The following is a 17500-nucleotide window of genomic DNA, read 5'->3' on the forward strand; positions in this document are numbered from 1 at the left end:
TATGTGTTCGGGTAGCTGTTAAATACACATGCATGTTAAAATGCATTATGCATTGTGTGTGTGTGTGTGTGTGTGTGTGTGTGTGTGTGTGTGTGTGTGTGTGTGTGTGTGGTCACATTTTGGTGTGGGTATGTAACATTGATGTAATGTTTTATGTTAACAAAAGCGCTTTTGTAAAGCACCTAGAGCAGATTTCTGGATAGTGTGCTATATAAGTATCCACTATTATTATTATTATTATTATATAAAGAAACGAAGAAAAAAGAAGAAGAAGAAGAAGAAGAAGAAGAAGAAGAAGACGAAAAAGTGAGAACGTAAAGAAGGAAGGAAGGAATTTTTTGTTTAATGTCCCGTCACACATATCGGTGATTGAAGACATTTTGTAAAAGTATTTATGAATACATCTGAGTATTATCGGTTAGAAGGGGTGGGAGATGTGGATGAATGGAGGGTTTGGGGAAACTGGGCAAATGAGGGTAAAAATGTGGGTGAAATTTGAAAGAAAAACAAAACAAACAAACAAACAAACAAACAAACAAAAAAAACCCCTCTAAATACAGTTACAGGAAATTACTTAAAGGACTTCGTAAAAGAGAAGTCGTTAAACTGACAAGCGAAACAACTGATAATGAATGCAAAAAGTCAAAAACATCAACGTTCTCAGTCACTTGTGAAGACACACTTTCGTGTACAAAAGGCTTCATCAAGCTACAGTGAAAAATTATATGCTCAATTGTCAGGTTATTAAAGCATATACACTTGACATTAGAACAATACTTGGTCCGTAATGAATTTGATAATAGTCTGAGAGCTAAGCTCAGAATTGGTCTGCGAATCGGACCAAAGTCTGAGAGAGTCAACTGACGAGGTTTTAGACTTGAATTCAAGCACCTATAGAAGTCTCTTTCTAGTATATTGCTTATTTCCTTGTATGACAATGGGCAATATACTTTTATACTATCTATATGATTTTTTGCTCCCCTTTTTGCTGCCCTATCTGCTTGGTCGTTATAACGGAATCCAGTGTGGGATGGTATCCAACAAAAATCAACATTTGTACCCTTCACAAATACGGAGTGCAATAAATACCTAATTTCAAAAAATAAATCTTCTCTTTGATTATTCTCAAAAAGGAGCAAACCTTTTAAGACAGATTGAGAATCAACACAAAATAGGATATTACTTATTATGATTGGTATATCAACAAGATGATTTAAAGCCATAAGGATGGCCACCAATTCAGCTGTAAAAATTGAATGTCCCTTACCTAAATAATATGATTTTTCTGTTTTTAGGTCAGGAATGACAAAAGCAGATCCTGCACTGCTATCATCCAGGACCGAGCCATCAGTGTAAACTTTTAAATGATAATCAAAATTTTCTTCTAATTCAATTCTGACAGATGCTGCTATTATATGTGGAGATTCTCCTTTTGTTGTGTCAGAAGCACATATGTTGACGTTTGCTTTTGTTAACTCCCAGGGAGGGACAGGTGGCACCAGAACACGAGGTGCCATATCATGCAAATCAATGTCTGAAGAATTTAAAATATCTGACACATATGTGCGAATGGTTTGTAGATTTGAATTATTTTGTGCATTTTTTGGAAAATCAATATCAGACCTAATATTTAATTCCTCAAAATCATCCACTGCTGTACATCTCACAATATATTTAGCAGAACTTAATTTTCTGATTGAACGTAAAGAAATAATAGAGAAACAACAACAACGTAACTATAAGGTACAAAAGAACTACGTAAGCCTACAGATTACAAGCACGTAGACCCGTAGACACTATGTTCTATACACTATATTTTCCAGTTCGTTCAACAGCTGTGTTAAGGAAACAGTTGTGTCATCACACACACACACACACACACACACACACACATATATATATATATATATATATATATATATATATATATATATATATATATATTAGCATAATCCGCGAGCGTCCCGAAGAAAAAAACCTATACGTTACTGCGAGTGTGAGCTTAGAGAATAAAAGTACACCTCCTTTGATAAGCTACGTCGGCGATAGAAAAGTAACAACAACTCAACTAAAAAAGCGCTGTGAAAGAAATTGAGTAATGATGTAGGGTAGGGTAGGGTAGGGTGGGGTGGGGTGGGGTGTGGGTATGAAAAGATGCAGAATACAAAAGGAACCACTGTGTCAAGCTTGTATTCCTCGTTGAGTTTCAACTATTGACATGTAAAACTTGCCATCTCACGGTGGTCGTTTGCTCAGAAGAAAAAAAACGAAGAAGAAAAAGACGAAGCAGTACATGTATATGAATTTGTTCACGCCAACCGAATCGTGTGGCATGTGAGCGCTCAGAAGGCTTTTCAGGAGAGACTTATTTCGAGAACTTTCCCCTCCGACTGAATAACCAGTCCTTTGTGTGACGGGCGCAATAGCCGAGTGGTTTTAAAAAGCGTTGGACTTTCAATCTGAGGGTCCCGGGTTCGAATCTCGGTAACGGCGGCTGGTGGTGGGTAAAGGGTGGAGATTTTTTTCCGATCTCGCAGGTCAACATTTGTGTAGACCTGCTTGTGCCTGAACCCCATTCGTGTGTATACGGCAAGCAGAACATCAAATACGCACGTTAAAGATCCCGTACTCCATGTCAGCGTTCGGGTGGGTTATGGAAATAAGAACATACCCAGCATGCGCACCCTCGAAAACGGAGTATGGCTGCCTACATGGCGGGGTAAAAGCGGTCATATACGTAAAAGCCGACCCGTGTACATACGAGTGAACGTGGGAGTTGCAGACTACGAAGAGAAAAGTCCGATGTTTTTTTTTTGTTTGTTTTTTGTTGTTGTTGTTTTTGTTTGTTTGTTTGTTTGTGTGTGTTTTTTTGGGGGGGTTGTTGTTTTTTAACAGGATGTCTTGGACGACGTGTCTCTCGATCAGTCTTGCTGAATAATCTTTTGTGTGCAGACAAATTATCTACTCTCTCTCTCTCTCTCTCTCTCTCTCTCTCTCTCTCTCTCTCTCTCTCTCTCTCTCTCTCTCTCTCTCCTCTTCAAATGTGAAGCGTACGAACCCATTAGAGAGAAATGTAACATGTTTAATTAATGCGCCTGTTATCAGAAGACAAAAACCTGGCTGATGTGCTGACAGCTGAAAATGAAGACGTGATCAGATCCTTTGCCAAATACATTGCTGAAGCTAATAAAGTAAGAACACTTTCGATTGCAGTTTGAAATCATTATGCCTATAGTTCACACATACCAACCTTTGGTTCTTAATGTGCCAGATGGTTTACTTACCAATACAATACTTATGATTATGTCTTGGTCTAATTTGGTTTCATTTTCTACTTACATGAATGAAGATATGCATGTACGCTTAGCGACGGTTGTCGACATTTGTAAACTGAATAGTGTTTGAGGTATTTATTTGTTCAGTGTTAATGTTTATTTTTTTTGCGTTGACAATGCCCAGGAAATTGTGAACCCCATGCCATTATGGCATTTATGCTGATGGCATTCAACAGTTTCAGTGTTCAGTGTTCTCTCTCTCTCTCTCTCTCTCTCTCTCTCTCTCTCTCTCTCTCTCTCTCTCTCTCTCTCTCTTCCCCTCTCTCATTTAATTCCATCTATTCATCGTCTGATTGTAGCGTCCGGAATACCGCTAAAAGTCTTGTAGAGGAGGAAGAGGAGGAGGAGGAGGAAAATACTAGCGAATGTCAGATTCGATCACACACACACACACACACACACACACACACACACACACACACACACACACACACACACACAGATTCCCTCGCTTCCGCGTTACACCACTTGGCCACCACTCACAACTAACCAATACAACCTTTTTCTCGCCCCTTTTCTGCTCTCTCCCAAATCAGTCCCATCACCTCTCCAAAGATCTGTTCTTCACTTGCACTGAAAGACCCCTTTCAGCGTGGAACCCAGCGGGGGCTTGAGGTGACGGGGGGCGAGGGATGGGGGGCGAGGGGTGACAGGGGGTCCGGGGGGGGGGGGAGAGAAGAAGGGGCGTGGGGGGGGGGGTGAGGGGGGTACAGGGAGGCGCGCTCAGCCAGGACAAGCTTTTTTTTTTCTTTTTTTGTTTTGTCTAAGTTTGCACAGTGCCGTTAAAATGCTTGTGAATGTGGTGTTCGACAAAGGACAGCTGTTATAGCGAGCATAGTGATTACAGTTTTCAAACTGGGGGACGTTGGTGAGAGAGAGAGAGAGAGAGAGAGAGAGAGAGAGAGAGAGAGAGAGAGAGAGAGACAGAGACAGAGACAGAGACAGACAGAGACAGACAGAGACAGACAGAGACAGAGAGACACAGAGAGAGAGAGAGAGAGAGATTCAAAAACTTTATTACTCAAGGATAAAGATTTTAGGCATCGCCCAGTCTTCCAAATCTGTCCTTGTGACAACAATAACAATAATAATAACAACATTAACGATAACGACACAAAAATAATAATTTTGTTAACACTGCTACATCTACTGCTACTACAACGAAGAATGATCACCATCATCATCATTAACATCGTAAAAAAGTAATAAAACGAACGCATTCATACATTCATATCCATACACATGCACACACTGTCTCCACCCAACATTCGCACACACACACACACGCACACACACACACACACACACACACACACACACACACACATATATATATATATATATATATATATATATATATATATATATATATATATATATATATATATATATATACTTATGCACATACAGAGGGGGAGGATGTGCTTGTTTCAGTGTGCTGACATACAATCTTCCATGTGAAAATAGCAACTAAAAGTTCCGATTTATGTTTGATTTTGTTGTTGTTGTTGTTGTTGTTGATTGTTTGTTTGTTTCGTTCTGAATGTGTGTGTGTGTGTGTGTGTGTGTGTGTGTGTGTGTGTGTGTGTGTGTGTGTGTGTGTGTGTGTGTGTGTATTGAGGGCAAAAGAATAAGCTTATACAGCTTTTTTACATCCTGCCCTCAGAAAAAAAGACAAAGACAAAAACAACGAAGAAATGGGGGAAGTGGGGGTTTGGAAAGGATAATATGGGAATGTGTGTGTGTGTGTGTGTGTGTGTGTGTGTGTGTGTGTGTGTGTCTGTGTGTCTGCGCGTACTTGAGTATGTGTGTTTGTGTACATGCATGCATGCACGTTTGTGCATGTGTGTGTGTGTGCATGCGCGCGCGTGTGTGTATATGTATGTGTGTATGTGTGCGTGTGTGTGTGTGTGTGTGTGTGTGTGTGTGTGTGTGTGTGTGTGTGTGTGTGTGTGTGTGTGTGTGTGTGTGTGTGTGTGTGTGTGTGTGTGTGTGCTAGACTGTACGTGTATGTGCACGTTTGTGCATGATGCGTGTATGCATGAGTGTGTGTATGTGTGTGTGTGTGTGTGTGTGTGTGTGTGTGTGCGTGTGCGCGCGCGCGTGTGTGTGCATGCGTGCACGTGTGTGTGTGTGTGTGTGTGTGTGTGTGTGTGTGTGTGTGTGTGTGCATTGTCTGAAAATTTCACAAGGAGAGCGAGGGCTTTGGAACAGTTGAAACACACACAAAGAAAACAAAACTAAGAAACGACAACAGAATGAATAGAAAACAACAACAACAACAACAACAACAGAATCTTAATGCTACAACCCCAAATTATGTTTTTTCCTCTCTCCTTTTTTTTCTTCACATTTTAATTCACTTTCTTCACATATTACCACAAACATATAATCAAACATCACAAACATGGGAACAAATGATCAAACTGAACATAAAAAACAAAAAAAATAAAATAAATAAAGAAACCCAGAAGACAGAAATGACTGGGTGAAATGTCTACAAACCCCGTTTCCATTTACCCAAACTATAAGAATGGACTCGACAAACTCCATTTCTGACGGCTATTGACAAGACTTGATCTCACCCTTTATGACTCACTTGTGTAAACAAAGTGAGTCTATGTTTTAACCCGGTGTTCGGTTGTCTGTGTGCGTGTGTGTGTGTGTGTGTGTGTGTGTGTCTGTGTGTCCGTGGTAAACTTTAACATTGACATTTTCTCTGCAAATACTTCGTCAGTTGACACCAAATTAGGCATAAAAATAGGAAAAATTCATTTCTTTCCAGTCATCTTGTTTAAAACAATATTGCACCTCTGGGATGGGCACAAAAATAATTAAAAAATGAAGCCTAATTATATGCAAACTGTATTTACTGTTATATTTATATTTTTTGTATTCTCTAAACTTGACACTTTGTTCTGATATTCTGACCCAACAACAAGGGCAGTCATTATTATCATTCTTTGTTCAAACAGGAACTTCTTTTTCTAAGCATGGAAGTTTTATTTATTTTGCAAACGTTTTTGGTGCAGATAGTAAAAAAGGGAAATTACTCTGTAATTAATGCTAGGGGACTTAATTTGCCACAAGTGAGTCTTGAAGGCCTTGCCTCTCTTTTTGTTAATTTTAAGATGTTGATAATACTATCAAGCAAACAAAAAAGGTTACAAACCACAGTATAACACCCAAAAATCCAAGGAAAAGAAAGATGATTTTTTTTTTTAACTCACTCAGTACGGCCAGTCCTCTCTTCTCCTCTACACAGACCCCTCGGATGTCCAGTGGGTGTCTGAATGACCCAACCTTTAGCTTCCGTCGTCAGAATTGTGGTATTCTTTGTCAACATTCACGTCTTCAGTATAAGAGCCTTCCGCTTGCAATATTTTGATGATGGTAATTGGGGTGAAACGCTGTTAACGTCGTCTCTTTCGCCGTTCGTATGGAGAGAGTTAACCCGAAACTTCCTCTCTCGTGTCCCAGGAAAAGGGCGGGGTGACAGGAGGAGCGAGGCCCACAGCCCTGGTCCTGTGTCCCACACAGCACGTGCAGCACGTGAAAAACGGGACACTACACAGTACTACATTGACGTGCTGGTGGCTCTGGACTACGCTTTCTACAAATAGTAAGATACCTTGCAAAACACACACACACACACACACACAGGGGCCTACAGTATCAGTATCAGTAACTCAAGGAGGCCGTCACTGCACTGCGTTCAGACAAATCCATAATTATATACGCTGCACCAATACATCTGTTAGTCAGGCCTTGAGACCTACAATATCATGCTAAATTAAACATCCCCGGTTTTTGTTTTTTTTGTAGTTTTTTTGTTTGTTTGTTTGTTGTTGTTTTTGGTTGTTTTTTTTTTGTTTTTTGTTGTTGTTGTTTTTGTTTTGTGTTGTTGTTTTTTTTTGTTTTTTTTTTTTGTTTTTGTTTTGTTGTTGTTGTTGTTGTTTTTTTTTGGGGGGGTACTTGGGAGAATTCAGCCATTTTGTATTTGTATTTTTTTTTATCACAACAGATTTCTCTGTGTGAAATTCAGGCTGCTCTCCCCAGGGAGAGCGCGTCGCTACACTGCAGCGCCACCCATTTTTTTTGTATTTTTTCCTGCGTGCAGTTTTGTTTGTTTTCCCTATCGAAGTGGATTTTTTGTACAGAATTTTGCCAGGGACAACCCTTTTGTTGCCGTGGGTTCTTTTACGTGTGCTAAGTGCATGCTGCACACGGGACCTCGGTTTATCGTCTCATCTGAATGACTAGCGTCCAGACCACCACTGAAGGTCTAGTGGAGGGGGAGAAAATATCGGCGGCTGAGCCGTGATTTCAACCAGCGCCCTCAGATTCTCTCGCTTCCAAGGCGGACGCGTTACCTCTAGGCTATTCATCATCAGGGATGATAGGACTATACTGGGTCCATACTTATCTTGTTGTCTTTGCAGTATTTTCTGCGTTTTGGTTGTGTCTTTTCAGTTTCAGTTTCAGTAGCTCAAGGAGGCGTCACTGCGTTCGGACAAATCCATATACGCTACACCACATCTGCCAAGCAGATATCTGCCTGACCAGCAGCGTAACCCAACGCGCTTAGTCAGGCCTTGAGAAAAAAAAAGGTGAATAAATAATAGATAAGCTTACATAAATAAATAAATAAATAAATAATAACTATGATATAAAAAAAGGTAGTAGTAATGATAATAATATTAAAAAATAAATAAATAAATAAAAAATAAAATAAATAAATAAATAAATAAACAAATAAGACAACAATGATGATAAATAAGCAAATAAATGTAAAACATGGAGACACACATCACACATACACCCACACATGCATGACAGATATGCCCCAAACATGCAGTTTCACAGATATGAAAGCACAGTCAAATACATATAAACGTACATGAGCTCCAACACACACACACACACACACACACACACTACACACATTACCCTGCACCTCCTCTACCCCCCTCCTGTGTCTTTTCTTGTTTGTTAATTGTGTTGTGCTGACTGTTTGCTATTGTATGTATGTGTATTTTGTTCTTCTTCTTCTTCTTCTTCTTTGTTCGTAGGCTGCAACTCCCACGTTCACTCGTATGTACACGAGTGGGCTTTTACGTGTATGACCGTTTTTACTCCGCCATGTAGGCAGCCATACTCCGTTTTCGGGAGTGTGCATGCTGGGTATGTTCTTGTTTCCATAACCCACCGAACGCTGACATGGATTACAGGATCTTTAACGTGCGTATTTGATCTTCTGCTTGCGTATACACACGAAGAGGGGTCAGGCACTAGCAGGTCTGCACATATGTTGACCTGGGAGATCGTAAAAATCTCCACCCTTTACCCACCAGGCGCCGTTACCGAGATTCGAACCCGGGCCCCTCAGGTTTAAAGTCCAACGCTTTAACCACTCGGCTATTGCGCCCGTCGTTCTGTTGGTTTTAATTAGGCCTACTGTTGCTCTCGTGGGTTGTTTGTTTTGTTGTTTTTTTTAATTCATTTATTCGTTCATTTGTTTAATTATTCATTCATTTAATTCACTCAGTACGGCCAGTCCTCTCTTCTCCTCTACACAGACCCCTCGGATGTCCAGTGGGTGTCTGAATGACACAACCTTTAGCTTCCGTCGTCAGAACTGTGGTATTCTTTGTCAACATTCACCTCTTCAGTATAAGAGCGTTCCGCTTGCAATATTTTGATGATGGTAATTGGGTTGAAACGTTGTTAACGTCGTCTCTTTCGCCGTTCGTATGGAGAGAGTTAATGATGCATTCTCTCTCTCTCTCTCTCTCTCTCTCTCTCTCTTTCTCTCAAGGCCTGACTAAGCGCGTTGGGTTGCGCTGCTGGCCAGGCATCTGCTTAGTAGATGTGGTGTAGCGTATATGGATTTGTCCGAACTGAACGCAGTGACGCCTCCTTGAGTTACTGATGCTGATACCGATACTGTTCTGTGGGTTTTTGCTCCTCGTGTTTTCTGTCATCTTTGTCTCTTGCTCATCGAATCCATCGGCCTTTTTCATCTTCAGGTTGTTTTGGGTTTTTTTTTTGTTTTGTTTTTCCAAGGCCTGACTAAGCGCGTTGGGTTACGCCGCTGGTCAGGCATCTGCTTGGCAGATGTGGTGTAGCGTATATGGATTTCTCCGAACGCAGTGACGCCTCCTTGAGCTACTGAAACTGAAACTGAAACTCTTCAGGTCAGACAACCCAAACAAAAAAATAATACACCTTGATATTGAACAATAATTATGGACTGCTAAAATCCGCCACTGTTATAAATCACTGTTATAAGTCATTGAAACGAGACATATGCACAATAAGAAAGATTATGCTGAAATATGATATTATCAGTATCCATTATTATCAGTGCTATGATGATGATGATTATGATGATGATGATGATGACGATGATTATCATTATCATCATTATCGTTATTATCGTCATTCGTCTTCTTCTTCTTCTCATCATTGTTTTATCATCATCATCATCATCATCATCATCATTATTATTATTATTGTCGTTCTTGTTCTTGTTGTTGTTGATGGTGGTGGTGTTGCTAACAGAAGTAGTAGTAGTAGTAGTAGTAGTAGTAGTGGTGGTGGTGGTGGTGGTGGTGGTGGTAGTAGTAGTAGTAGTAGTAGCAGCAGCAGCTGTTGTTGTTGTTGTTGTTATTGTTGTTTTATCATCTTCATCATCATTCTCATCATTATCATTTTTGTTCATTATCATTATCATTATCATTATCAGTAGTAGTAGTAGTAGTATCATCATCATCATCATCATCATTATTATTATTGTTATTATCGTCGTCGTCGTCGACGACATCATCATCATCACCATCATCATCATTATCGGATGAGTGTTGACGTCATTACAGCTGGCTGACCAAGGCAGGGAACAGCCCCACAGAAGCTATCAAACAGGCCAAACAGTACGTGGCCTATATCTTCAATGAGGTGGGTGCCTGCTGAATTACTACTTTCGTTTCAGTTCCAAGTCAAGGGGCATAACCTGCATATCACAAGCAGATGATAGGAAACGATCGCTGAAGGTTCTTGGATTTTTGACTCGCTTGTGTAAACAAAGTGAGTCTTGTGTTTTAACCCGGTGTTCGGTTGTGTGTGTGTGTGTGTGTGTGTGTGTGTGTGTGTGTGTGTGTGTGTGTGTCCGTGGCAAACTTTAATTTGTTGTTGTTCTGTTGTTGTTGTTGTTGTTGTAATGATGTTTATTTCTAAACAGACTGTAATGAGACAGGTGACCTACAAACTGCCCATTTTGTGGTTGTTATTATTGCTCTGAGTGGCAACATAATTCTTAAAAGTGCTTGAAAATCACTTTTTTTTTCTTTTCTTTTTTGTGATTAGTATTTCTGATCTATGAATGACTTTGCTAAGAATCTGAGTGACGCATCCTTCATCTGGGTTATTAAAATACTTCACCATGAAAAAGAAATATTCATTTATTCATCTGTCTATTCAATAATTTATCTAATCATTTGTTTATTTATTTATTCATGTGTTTGAGACTCTGCCAAGTACTTTTACATGCATTTCATACAAATTAGCGTTCCGTACTCAACAACAACAACAACAACAAAAATAATAATAATGACAAACTGCTTTTGAGCTGATCGTAATGTTGATCATCTGTAATGAAAAATTACGACGATTAGCATTGTTGCTGAGACCCTCCTCACAAGATAATTCCCTGAAGGGGTTATCACCCTTCGGTCGAGAATACCACATGACCACAATGACTTCAGTGAATTGCTTCCCTTGCATTTCAGCAGAATAAAGAGGAAGATGAAAAAAATAATTTGTAAAGTGAAATCAGCGGAGGCAGAAATATGCTATCGTAGTGGGTTATGGAAGAAAACGTGATAATGGCAATAACAATAATAATGATAATAATGATAATGATGATGATGATAATAATAATAATAATAATGGAAACACCAACACAATTTCATAAAAAGAGAAGGGAACCCCCCTCACACACACACACACACACACACACCCGCCCCACCTTCCGTCCCCAAGGACACTGAAGTAAACAAGAAGATGATGATAATAATTTTCTCTTTTAACTCTCTCCATACGAACGGCGAAAGAGACGACGTTAACAGCGTTTCACCCCGATTACCATCATCAAAATATTGCAAGCGGAAGGCTCTTATACTGAAGACGTGAATGTTGACAAAGAATACCACAATTCTGACGACGGAAGCTAAAGGTTGGGTCATTCAGACACCCACTGGACATCCGAGGGGTCTGTGTAGAGGAGAAGAGAGGACTGGCCGTACTGAGAGAGTTAATGTATTTGTAAAGAAGAAGGAGTAGAAGAAGAATTATTACTTCCATAATGATGGTACTGGTGGTAAGAGTGAAGGTAATATGATGATGATGATGATGATGATGATGGTGATTTTCTAAGAATAACATATTCAAGAAGAATGAGAAGAAGACTAATTCTGACCTACATGATGATGGTACTGACGATAACAATGATGCTGATGATGACAATAGATCATCACCACCACAGTAACAACATTGTTTTTTTCTCCCCCGAGCAGATCAATTCCAGATACGCCAGCATCGATACCACTGATTATCGACTGAACGTGATTCTGTCCGGGTTCATCATAGCACAGGTGATGCGGTGTTTGTTGTTGATATGATATTAAGAAGATGAAAAATAAAATGATGATGATGAAGAAGAATGATGATCATGATTAGTGTAATCATAATACACCTATATTGCGTGCTTTCTCTCTAAGAACTTTGGGCGATTGACATGAACCACTCATGACATCTTTCTCTGCTCTCTCTGTGTCTCCCTGTCTCTCTCTCTGTCTGTCTGTCTGTCTCTCTCTCTCTCTCATCCTTTTGTCAATCTGTGTGTGTGTGTGTGTGTGTGTGTGTGTGTGTGTGTGTGCGGGCGGGTGTGTCTGTTCTTTATCATATTGTTTCTCTCTCTCTCTCTCTCTCTCTCTCTCTCTCTCTCTCTCTCTCTCTCTCTCTTTCTCTCTCTCTCTCTCTAATTCTATGTCTCCCATTTTTTTCATTATATATATATGTGTGTGTGTGTGTGTGTGTGTGTGTGTGTGTGTGTGTGTGTGTGTGTGTGTGTGTGTGTGTGTGTGCTATTGCAACTGATGTGTATTAGCTAGGACAAGTTAGAAGAATGGGCCATGCCCAAAATCTTAATTCTTGAATTAAAAAAAAGTTTTGAGTTCTGAGTTGTTGTTTTTTCTTTCTGTCTGTCTGTCTGTCTGTCTGTCTGTCTGTCTGTCTGTCTGTCTGTCTCTCTCTCTCTCTCTCTCTCTCTCTCTCTCTCTCTCTCTCTCTCTCTCTCTCTCTCTCCTTCATCAAAGCAACATAATTTGTAATGTACTAGAATACTGTCTGTTATTGTTGACAATGTTAGGAGCCTGATGACTTATGAACATTAAACCATCTGGAATCTGGAATCTCTCTTTCCTTATCCTCCTCCTCCTCCCTTTCCCCCGCGCACCACCTTCAGTTATACCTCATACATGCACAATGAGTTATCGGGCATGCAGGTTAGGGGGCGGAGGTGTGGGGGCCTGGGGGTACGGGGGGTGGGGGGGTGGGGGTTATCTTGTGGTGTGTGTGTTCTGTTGTGGTGCTGTCAGCCATATTTCTTTTATGTCATTGTGTGTGTGTGTGTGTGTGTGTGTGTGTGTGTGTGTGTGTGTGTGTGTGTGTGTGTGTGTGTGTAATGCGATGTTCTGTGTTATAATGCGTGTTGTGTTGTGGTGTTGTGAGATCATTATGATATAGAGTGTGTAGTGGAGTGATGGCCTAGAGGTAACGCGTCCGCCTTGGAAGCGAGAGAATCTGAGCGCGCTGGTTCGAATCACGGCTCAGCCGCCGATATTTTCTCCCCCTTCACTACACCTTGAGTGGTGGTCTGGACGCTACTCATTCAGATGAGACGATAAACCGAGGTCCCGTGTGCAGCATGCACTTAGCGCACGTAAAAGAACCTACGGCAACAAAAGGGTTGTTCCTAGCAAAATTTTGTAGAAAAATCCACTTCGATAGGAAAAACAAATAAAACTGCACGCAGGAAAAAATACAACAAAATGGGTGGCGCTGTAGTGTAGCGACGCGCTCTCCCTGGGAAGAGCAGACCGAAATCTGTTGTGATAAAAAGAAATACAAATACAAACAAATGCAAATATAGGTAGTCGACTTTGTGTGATACTATGGGTGCGAAGTGATGTCATTGTGTTGTGGTGTGGTTTGTCGTGGTATTGTCGAGTTATGCAATCCTGTGTGTTATGATATGATGTAGTTCTCGATCAGTGGTGTGGTGATGTGTGTCCTGGTGTCTTTCAGGGTGTTGTGGTTTCATGATCTGATGAATAAATAATTAAATAAATAAATAAATAAATAAACAATCAAATAAACAGAGGTAACTGCCTTTTGCTTCTTACCTCTTAACTTTCTTAATTAAGATAAACCATTTCCTCACGCCATCAACCTGAAATGATCCCTATTCCGCCAACAGCGCTATAAGCAATAATTATGATTTTGATTTGATTTTCTCATACTGTGGTCCGTTCCTCGTTTCTTCCTTCCTTCCTTCCTTCCTTCCTTCCTACAGACAGCGAAAGGAATCTCCGTGGACGGAGGACAGGGAGCGGGATTCGAACCCACACCCTCAAGGACACAGGGCAAGAACCCATGGCAACAAAAGTGTTGTCCTCTGGCAAAATCGTATACAGAAAAAAATCCACTTTGAGAGGTACACAAATAATTATATATATATATATATATACACGCATGCACTCAAGGCCTGACAAGCGCGTTGGGTTATGCTGCTGTCAGGCATCTGCCTAGCAGATGCGGTGTAGCGTATATGGATTTGTCCGAACGCAGTGACGCCTTCTTGAGAAAGCGAAAGTGAAACTGAAATCTTCCTTCCTTCCTTCCTTCCTTCCTTCCTTCCTTCCTTCCTTCCTTCCTTCCTTCTCCCAGACAGCAAACGAGTCTCCGTGGACGGAGAACGTGAAGGAGCAGACGGCCAACAGTGGGGTTTTCCAGGTGAAGGCGGACACTGTCCTGACCCAACTGGAGTCGTACGTCAGTGACAACATCAATTCCCTTCCGGCCCACGACCATCTGATGCTGATCACTGAGTGAGTTGTCTGGGGGGGTGGTTGTGGTGCTGGTGGTGGTGGTGGTGGTGGTGGTGGTGGTGGTGGAGAAAGAGATTGGGGATGGGGGGATGGGGGGTGGTGGTGGTGCTGGTGCTGGTGGTGGTGGTGGTGGAGAAAGAGATGGGGGATGGGGGTATGGGGTGGTGGTGGTGGTGGTGGTGGTGGTGGTGGTGGAAAAAGAGATGGGGGATGGGGGGATGGGTGGTGGTGGTGGTGGGTAGGTGGAGAAAGAGATCGGGGTCGGGGGAGGAAGTGGGTGGTGGTGGTAGTGGTGGAGAAAGAGATGCAGGGGGGAGGAAGTGGGTGGTGGTGGTAGTGGTGGAGAAAGAGATGCAGGGGGGGTGGAAGTGGGTGGGTGGGGGGGGGGGAAAGAGATGCAGGGGGGTGGAAGTGGGGGGGGGGAGAAAGAGATGCAGGGGGGTGGAAGTGGGTGGTGGTGGTAGTGGTGGACAAAGAGATGCAGGGGGGTGGAAGTGGGTGGTGGTGGTAGTGGTGGAAGAGATAGGGTGTGTGGAAGTGGGTGGTGTGGTGGTGGTGGTGGTGGTGGAGAAAGAGATGGGGCGGGGGGGGGGGAGGAAGTGGGGGGGGGGGGAGAAAGGGATGCAGGGGGGTGGAAGTGGGTGGTGGTGGGGGTGGGGGAGAAAGGGATGCAGGGGGGTGGAAGTGGGTGGTGGTGGGGGTGGGGGAGAAAGGGATGCAGGGGGGTGGAAGTGGGTGGTGGTGGGGGTGGGGGAGAAAGGGATGCAGGGGGGTGGAAGTGGGTGGTGGTGGGGGGGGGGGAGAAAGGGATGCAGGGGGGTGGAAGTGGGTGGTGGTGGGGGTGGGGGAGAAAGGGATGCAGGGGGGTGGAAGTGGGTGGTGGTGGGGGTGGGGGAGAAAGGGATGCAGGGGGGTGGAAGTGGGTGGTGGTGGGGGTGGGGGAGAAAGGGATGCAGGGGGGTGGAAGTGGGTGGTGGTGGGGGTGGGGGAGAAAGGGATGCAGGGGGGTGGAAGTGGGTGGTGGGGGGGGGAGAAAGGGATATGGCGAGGGGAGGAAGTGGGTGGTGGTAGGTAGGTGGAGAAAGAGATGCAGGGGGGTGGAAGTGGGGGGGGGAGAAAGAGATCGGGGCCGGGGTGGAAGTGGGTGGTGGTGGTAGTGGAGGAAGAGATAGGGTGTGTGGAAGTGGGTGGTGTGGTGGTGGTGGTGGTGGTGGTGGAAGAGATAGAGGGGATGGAAGTGAGTGGTGGGGGGTGGGGGTGGAGAAAGAGATGGGGCGGGGGGGGGGGGGGGGGGAGGAAGTGGGTGGTGGTGGTGGTGGTGGAGAAAGAGATGCATGGGGGTGGAAGTGGGTGGTGGTGGAAGAGAGAACGTGGAGAAGCATGGAATGAGACAGAGAAGGGGGAGACAGAGAGGAGAGAGAGAGAGAGAGAGAGAGAGAGAGAGAGAGAGAGAGAGAGAGAGAGAGGGTGGGGGTGGGGGTGGGGAGAACTCAGAACTCTGAACGTTTTTTTTCATTCATGGACTGAGATTTTTTTTTTTTTTTTTTTTTTTTTTCGTTCTTCTTTCTGAATTTGAAGTGGTTATGTGTTTTTTTTGTGTTGTTTTTATATATATTTTTTCTTTCTTTATTTCTTTATTTCTTTATTTACTTATTTATTTGTGGTTTTTTTGTTGTTGTTTTTCAGATACGACCTGTATGGCGATGACAATGGTTTCCGATTCAACAACACTGCAGGTGACAGCAGAACCCTATTGTCTGGATTGAGGGGGAGTTGGGGCGGGGCGAATAGAGAGAGAGGGGAGGGGGGTAAGGGGAGGGGGGGGGCGAGGAGGGAACACGGGGGGGAGCATGGGTTGGGAGAGATCGAGATGACATTATGATGATGATGATGATGACGCCGACGACGATGTCTATGACGATGATCATGACTATGACGATGATGATGGTAATGAAGATGTTGACGAAGACGTTGATGAAGATGATGATGATGGCGGTGATGATGATGATGATGATGATGACGAAAAGAAGAAAAAGAATGATAAAAGTAGTAGTAGTAGTAGTAGTAGTAGTAGTAGTAGTAGTAGTAGTAACGATATTTTATTCAAGAAAGGCCATGGACCCATTTGTAGTAGTAGTAGTAGTAGTAGTAGTAGTAGTAGTAGTTTTGATAATATCATGTTGAACACGAACGTTTCAGGGTACTGCACCACATACTACTCATGCTCCTACTCCTACTCCTACTCCTACTACTACTACTACTACTACTTCGAATGTCACGATTAGCACTGGCGTTAAAGGGACGCTATCATGACACACTAACATAGTGGCTGTGGTGTTGTTTTGCCTCCCCTGATAAATTGTGACTATCTCCAAAACTTGGGGTTGTGATTATCAATTTTTACAGCTGTTGTTGCAGGCGTTTTGCCCTTTGCCGCCATCGCCATCATCGTCGTTCGCTGTTGTTGTTGTTGTTGATGATGAGGAGGAGGATCATAATGCTGCTGATGATGTTTGTTTTATGGTGGTGATGGTGGTGATATTGGTGACGGTTTTTTTTGTTTTTTGTTTTGTGTTGTTTTTTTCATTTTATCATCATCATCATCATTATCTTCTTCTTCTTCTTCTTCTTCTTCTTCTTCTTCTTCTTCTTCTTCTTCTTCGTTCGTGGGCTGCAACTCCCACGTTTTCACTCGTACGTACACGAGTGGGCTTTTATGTGTGTAACCGTTTTTACCCCGCCATGTTGGCAAGCCTTACTCCGTTTTCGGGCTGTTGTTGTTTTAAAATGAATTTATGATGCTGCTAATGTTGCTGGTGATGATCGATGACGATGCTTTCATTAAACATGACGACGACAACGACGACGATGACAATAATGGGACGACGAAGACGATGATGGCACGACGGTGACAATAATGGCACGACGATGACAATGACAATAATGGCACGAGGATGATAATGATGGCACGACGATGACAACAATGGCACGACGACG

General features: G+C 42.7%; 1 protein-coding gene across 1 annotated transcript in view; it reads left to right on the forward strand.

The window, feature by feature from the left end:
• The window catches only part of LOC143286413 (A disintegrin and metalloproteinase with thrombospondin motifs like), a 42971-nt gene that overhangs the window by 11222 nt on the left and 14249 nt on the right, over positions 1-17500 (forward strand). The window contains exons 6-10 of the mRNA XM_076593974.1: positions 6816-6957; positions 10214-10292; positions 11909-11986; positions 14343-14503; positions 16190-16239. Coding sequence (XP_076450089.1) covers positions 6816-6957; positions 10214-10292; positions 11909-11986; positions 14343-14503; positions 16190-16239 — 510 coding nt within the window. The remainder of the gene's footprint in view (positions 1-6815; positions 6958-10213; positions 10293-11908; positions 11987-14342; positions 14504-16189; positions 16240-17500) is intronic.

This window comes from Babylonia areolata, chromosome 10, assembly GCF_041734735.1.
Source record: "Babylonia areolata isolate BAREFJ2019XMU chromosome 10, ASM4173473v1, whole genome shotgun sequence".
In the NCBI taxonomy this organism is placed as follows: Eukaryota; Metazoa; Mollusca; class Gastropoda; order Neogastropoda; family Buccinidae; genus Babylonia; species Babylonia areolata.